This window comes from Sinocyclocheilus rhinocerous, unplaced genomic scaffold (assembly GCF_001515625.1).
Source record: "Sinocyclocheilus rhinocerous isolate Xijiao unplaced genomic scaffold, SAMN03320098_v1.1 scaffold1268, whole genome shotgun sequence".
In the NCBI taxonomy this organism is placed as follows: Eukaryota; Metazoa; Chordata; class Actinopteri; order Cypriniformes; family Cyprinidae; genus Sinocyclocheilus; species Sinocyclocheilus rhinocerous.
Genome location: NW_015664016.1, coordinates 1634037 through 1640956, shown reverse-complemented (window position 1 = coordinate 1640956; position 6920 = coordinate 1634037). Strand labels below are relative to the sequence as shown.

Sequence of the window (6920 nt, the reverse complement as noted above, 5' to 3'; positions counted from 1 at the left end):
GCGCCGCTCGCGTCCGTAGACACGGTGTAACATTGGTTTTGCTTTGTTTCACAGAACTAATCGTGGCCTGGGTTGCGTACGTATATGTGGGGCGGAGCTATCAAAATAGGGGCAAGACCCTTTTGGGGTAGGGGCGTGTTTGTTTTGGTGATTTCAAATATAAACATTGGCTACCAGAAATCCCTCACTCTGCCTTTAATTGAGCAGTTTCATTAAAGCTTCTAAGGTGAAATGTGTCATTTCTGCAACACCAAATGGAACAGCAAGAAAATTGCTGTTTTCAGACAGGTTTCCTGAACCCTTCTCCCTGTCTGCCGTTGGTAGATAACTCTGCCCCAAATTTGTTGTTGTTTTTGAGAACAAGAGGTTTTTCCATGTTTTACATTTTACGTTTTCAGTGCTTTTTTGTTTTTATTTCAATTTATTCCAATTCATATAGTTTTTATTATGTTTTATATCGCATGATGATAACATAATTGAGTGAAAAAAATAATATGCATAACCTTTATTTTATTTTCAAAAGGTTTATGTATAATATGAAGTCATTTATACATTTTAAGAAATTTGTTTTTCAAAGAGCCCAACCTCTTTTTATGTATATGGTACTTTTTTTTAATAAAATATTATATAATATAATAATTTGATGGGAAAAAAAAGTTTGCTTTTATAATGAAATTTCTAATGTTTGATTGTGGAACCTGAGCATAGTTTGAGAAGATATGTGAGTTTACTGGGGGTTTCGCAAGAAAAAAAAAATCTAAGTGCAATATGTTTCCATTTTCTCTCCATTTCATCTCACTGCTGTCAATAAAAAAAACTTTTTTTTTATTAAATCGGTAACACTTTATGGTAAGGTCCTGTCTGTTAACATTGAATTAACAACAAACCATACTTTAACAGAAATGTATTAATTTCAAGTTGTAGAAATGAACATGAGTTAATGTATTATTATCAATGAACATGAACTAACAATGAGCAATAGTATATTTAATATTACGGATGTTTTTCATTACTACTTTAAGCATTAAGAATGATATGTATATATGTAAACAAGTTGTACCTTACTGAAGCTACAGACTTCTCGATCCAGTTCAGAAATGCATGTGTATTCAACACACGCCGCCATGAATGTTAAAAAGTCTCAGTGAGTGATTAGACATTGATCAGCTGATCGTTTTATATGCATTCTTGAGTGAACTGTAGCATCAGCACTACAAACAACCTTGACGTTGACTGCTGCTCAGAGATTGATATCACATGACAAAAGCACTTTTAATGCATGGAGATGTAAGCCGCAGCTTACAGCGCGGGGCTTTGTTAATGTGCCGGCCAGATTAATGATAAAGGCTATTGTCTTTCCTGGGTGCGGTGCTTCTTCACAGCTCACGAACAAGTTGCTGTTTGTGAGGAGATAGAAATCACAATTTAATATTCCTCCAAAGTGGTCCCAGCAGAGATGGGGCTCTTTGTTCTTGGTAATGATCAAGCGTGGAGATGAATAGAAAGGCTGAGCTTACACTAATGGGAGTGTTAACAGGTCGCTGCGGTGTGCCGCCCCTCCTCTGGTTGTTGCTATAGCAACAGAAAGTGCTGCTCTAATAGTGATGATAGTTCAGGCCAGACCAGTGATGGAGGATGGACTTCATCAGAAACATGCAGTGGCTGTGTTGTTCAGGGTGATTTATTTGTTCAAAGCTATTGTTATATTTATATTTGGCTTCTGACTGTGGCAGGTTTGACTGTATAAGAGTTGTGAGGTTGTGAATGCATTTGCGCTGTGTTTGTTCTCACGAATCATTTTCTTCTCATTTGGTATATATCAACAGGCCTATCTATCATACTATTAATTAAAGTCCAATAATGTGCAGAAAAAGTTGCTTAAGGGTGAATTTGGATTCAAATCATTTCAATTTGTATTAATGGCTTTGGCGATTAAAGTGTGAGTCTGGCATCATTTAGGCTAATATGAAATAAAAAAAATAATATTTTATTTCATTTGAGTCCTATGTCCAATAAATAAATGGTCATTTTTGCAAGACGAATACTGAAAATTAAAAATTGGATTGGATGTTAAAGTACTCATGTTTTGTCTGTAATTAATGGTGTTTGCCAGTGGAATCATCATTATTAATATAAGTTAATATTTCAATAATTTCACAACTGATTTGCATGTTCTCTAATATTGTTTAATGATTACATTGACATGCAGGTAAACAAATATAAAATATATGTAAAAAATGGAAATGCATTCATCTTAATTTGACATTTTTATGATTTAATGAATTATTAGCTTTTCATCAGCTCATAAACCCTCTGCAGTTATTTCATTTACTCTTGTTTTGGAAACCCTGAAGCAATGTGATGTTTAATGCATTTCATTAAAAAAGGAAAAAAATTGATTATATTTTATTTCTCTTAGTTTTTTCAAAGCAATGCAAAATAGTCAGAATATATTCCCTAAAATAAGTCATCTGAATTACATGATACACACACACAGAGAGAGAGATAATGTAATTCAGATTACTCATTTTATGTTCTGATTACTTTTGGATTACAGTCTGTACTGCTTGAACTTTCTGCAGCAGACCCTCCAGGGCTTGTGTTGTGTTCTGTTCTGACAGTTGTATAAATATCTCTGAGAATATAATTTCACATCCATCAAGTCCTTTCACATACCACGAGCGCTTGTCCTTGTGAAGCTTGAATTCTCATTCATTTGTTTGTAACGTTTACAGAGTCTGATATTTCTAGACATTTTTACAACTAGCAAAATCACAAGGGTCTTTAAAACGAAACCTAAGGAGCTTAAAGCATCAATCTCTGCTATTGGATGACCTTGGACCCATAACCCACGACAATAAAAATCTGCACTGCGGGATGAAGACTGTCCCAGCAGACGAATATTTCACAATACAACTGTGTCCACACAGTGACTGAGCTTCTCTGTACAAAACCCCCTGAGAGTTTTAAAGAACTGTAAGTGCTCGTCTTCATCATTGCTTTTACTGCCAAGGGTTTGACCTTTCATCAGATGATGAAATCGCATCATATGACCCCTTTAAGAAATGTATAAGAAATACTTTAAAAATGCTTAAAATCCTCATATGTTGTTATCTTTCTCGTTGTGACTTTATGTCGTGGTTTTAGAGCGGCAGACAGGCAGCCTGTCTCTGGTTTGCCCGTCTCAGCAGCAGATCACTGTAAGCCTGGCCTGCTGCTCTCGGCTCAGTGCGGATGAATGGGAAATGTGGAATAAAGGCTTCTGACAGGGAACATCACACTCACGCTCCTGCGCCTGGAATATGCTGATGTTAGCATGTTTCCTGCCAGGATCACCTGTATTAATCTGATGTGCTCAAACACTATATATGAAAAAGTAATAGAAGAAATGTTGATTTCTTCAGAGACAGATGGAAGACGGGATCAGATCATGTTTTTGTGTCTGGTACAGCAGTCGTCTGGTGTATTTATTTCTCCAGGGGAAGTTTTATTATTTCTACTTGCAGATGCTGATCTAAAGTACATTTCTTTACTACGGTTTCCCTGGTGTGACCTGAAGTTTAGTATTAAGTGTACTATGATGGTATATAATATGGTGACCATATTGGTAACAACAAATATAATAATTGTTGGCATCTGTCTGATTAAGACAATATTTGAAGCAGATAAAATCAGAACTTTTTTAAATTGATGTCAACTATTTTTAATAAAAAAATATTTATTTTCTTCAGTGAAGGCTTCAGAAAGTACTAAACAATCATCTTTTTTACTCAAGATTGAAGTGGTTCTATGCTTATTTTTACTTGCTTGTAAAATTCTAGATTGAAAAACAATCAAAACTGATTTGTAATATCAGAAGTCATTGGTTAAAATAGTTTGTATTCATATGTATTATTTTACTTATCAGTTAGTAATTTAATAAAGTATTTATTTATTTATTGGTCTTCTTGCCTTTGGGCATGTAATTGTTATTTGTTGAAGACAGTGTTATTTTACTATTAGTTATAAATTATTATAGTATTTATTACTAATTTTAATTATCTTAAAATGTAATTATTTGATTGTTTAGTTAAAGTATTGTTTGTTTGTTTTTCATTTTTATTAGTTTCTAATAAAAAATTTGTTTAGCTTTTATGTAATTTCAATTTTAGTACTTTAACTTATTTAGTTGTAGTTAATAACACTAGTTCTAGGTGGTGTTTTTTTTTTAATGTATTTAAATAACATGCTTAGCATGATTAGACTGTAAATCTCTGTATTATAATATTCTGGTGTAGTCAACCTTCCATGACTGAAATTGCACTACACTGAAAAACACTGGGCGTAAAAACAATTTTTCGGTCACACTTTTTTTAAGATCCAATTCTCGTTATTAACAAACCATTAACTATGACCTTTGCCTCAATAAACTCCTAATTTTCTGCTTATTAATAGTTAGTAAGGTAGTTGTTAAGTTAATATATTGAGTAGGATTAGGGATGTAGAATATGGTCATGCAGAATATGTGCTTTATAAGTAGTAATAAACAGCCAATTTTTCTTGGTGGTAGGCCATGAAGCTCTCTTTCTAGGGTTTGAACCTACATCCAGTCATCAGCCAAGATTTTGAAACACTAAACCACAAAACAGAAAAAAGGATGGCCACTTGAAAAGCTCACACTGTTGCCATTTATTTTGTAATCTTGTGTTTCCTTGCACAGATTGTACTACAGTGATCCTCATCCGTCCAGAGCGGTGGAGCTGCTGCGGGTGGGGAAGCTGCAGCACTACCAGGGCAGACTGGAGGAGGCTCAGGGGAGCTTCACACAGGTCTGTTAGCACACGCTCTTTGGCCCTATAACCCACTGCAGAGAGATCAGGAGCGTAATGAGACCCTCGATGGTCATTCTGCCCTGCAGTCTGATTGTTGTCTGAACGGTGGTATGGATGTCTCCGCATTGACTCCACTGTGCGTCTGCTGCTGTTAGACTAGATTTAGTGATTTAAAGGCAGTCGGAGTCAGGCAGACTATGTGCAGATGGCAAAATAAGGACAAAAATGTTGCAAAATGCTTTAGTATCTTGATGCTTAGAGGTTTTATTATCCTAATGCTTAAATCACAGCCTTTATTGATTTTATGAAAAGACGACTGTGACATAAATATGACAAAGGCGCCAATATTTTATTTATAATATAATATAATATATAATCATTTTAATATATTGCAATGATATAATATCATTTTATCTTTAATTTTAACTTTTCTGCCACATTTAGAGGATGTGGGCCAACTTCTAAACTTTAATATATAAACTTAAATAAAAAATAATATAATGTAACGCAACGTAACATAACATAATATAATATAAGCTTTTTATTTTTAATGTTAACTTCTCTGCCACTAAAATTTCACCCACATTTAGAAGATGTGGGCCAAATGATAAACTTAAATATATAAACGTATATAAAAAATAATAAACGAATAAATGTAAAATAATAAATATTAAATTTAAAACACTAAAATTTACAGAAATTCACAGAAATATAATAAAAGGCACCAAAAGTTTATTAATATAATATAATCATATTTAATTTTTTAATATACTATAATAATTACATTTGATCTTTTTTTTTTTACCTTTTAATTATAATGGAAGAGTGTTAATATGCCACATTTCTCTTACTAAAATTTCACCCGTGCCGCTCTTGGTGCAGCTGCCAAATCCCACGGTAACATAATGGCTGCTTTGGACTCTCCCAGCTCCAGTTTCAATCCTTTAAATGAATGTTCTTCCCTCACATGACAATCGTTTAACTCAAGCATCTCTCTTGCTCCCGCTCAGGCCTATGACATCATGAAGGTGACCCACGGGACGGCTCACGCCCTGACTAATGAGGTGAGCAGAAAACTGAGCGAGTGCCAGGCTGAGCTGGGTCGAGTCTAGGCTGATGTGTGCCATCATACAGAGAGCGACTGCTGCAGTCCCGCCACAGCCCCAAACTCCTCTCCGACAATACACTCAATATGTTTCTGGATGGTTGTGTCTGCCACCTGCTTTTGTGCCGCTGTGTATCAAACCAGCTGCTTTAGAATTCAACTGAAAAAACAAAATCTACATTACTCTGCTGTGCTTTTTCAGTCCATTTCAGATTGCTCATCCCATTTCAGATTAGTTTTTTGTTTTTTTGTGGAATTCATTCCACTTTTTTCTATTCTGAATTTTTTTGCAATAATGATTTGCAATAATGATAATGATTTGCAGCTGCATATTCTTAGATTCATAAACATATATGTGATATATTAGTATATAAATGCATCTGATTGAGTATTCAGTAAATCCTTAAATTAATATGTTTCTTGTTGTTCTGTTCACTTGGGAGAAATACATTATTCAAATATGTGTTATTTTAGTATTATTTAAAGATCACATTTTAGTAATTTTGTAGTTATGGACTATATGCACATTGATTTTTTTTTTAAGTTTAGGCTTCTCGTTTTTTCAGATGTATTTTTCAGTTATCAACAATGATTTTTAATAGTTATAGTTTTAGTTAACCATAACAACACTGATTGAAAAATGACATGCTAGACTAGCATTTTAAGATGTAGCTGCCTTGTTCTACATAAAGGAATGGTATTTCATCAGAATGTGAGGTCTAATGGAAACAAGAATGGTACAAATGAGACAGAACGTCAAGGAAATGTTTTTTTTGAGGTGTGTTGTTTAGAAAATCTATAAGCACATTAGTACATTTGCCCAAACTATTGTGAGGTACTGTAGTAGCTTTTCAAATCTTTGACTTAATGACCCTTAAAAATGACTATAGATGGCTTAAGTGTGTTTTTGATCACATAATCAACTGTTGTGAAAGGCAACACCTTTTCAGCAATAGCTGCTGTGATTCATAAAACCACTCCAAACAGCACACTTCAGATTTGTG

At 34.1% G+C, this 6920-nt stretch overlaps 1 protein-coding gene across 1 annotated transcript in view; it reads left to right on the top strand.

Annotated features, from left to right (window-relative positions):
- LOC107729232 (histone-lysine N-methyltransferase SMYD3-like) overlaps positions 1-6198 on the top strand; it is a 181466-nt gene extending 175268 nt beyond the window's left edge. The window contains exons 11-13 of the mRNA XM_016539664.1: positions 3148-3247; positions 4700-4808; positions 5822-6198. Of these exons, the coding sequence (XP_016395150.1) occupies positions 3148-3247; positions 4700-4808; positions 5822-5923 (311 nt within the window). The 3' untranslated portion in view covers positions 5924-6198. The remainder of the gene's footprint in view (positions 1-3147; positions 3248-4699; positions 4809-5821) is intronic.
- The last annotated feature ends 722 nt before the right edge of the window (positions 6199-6920 follow it).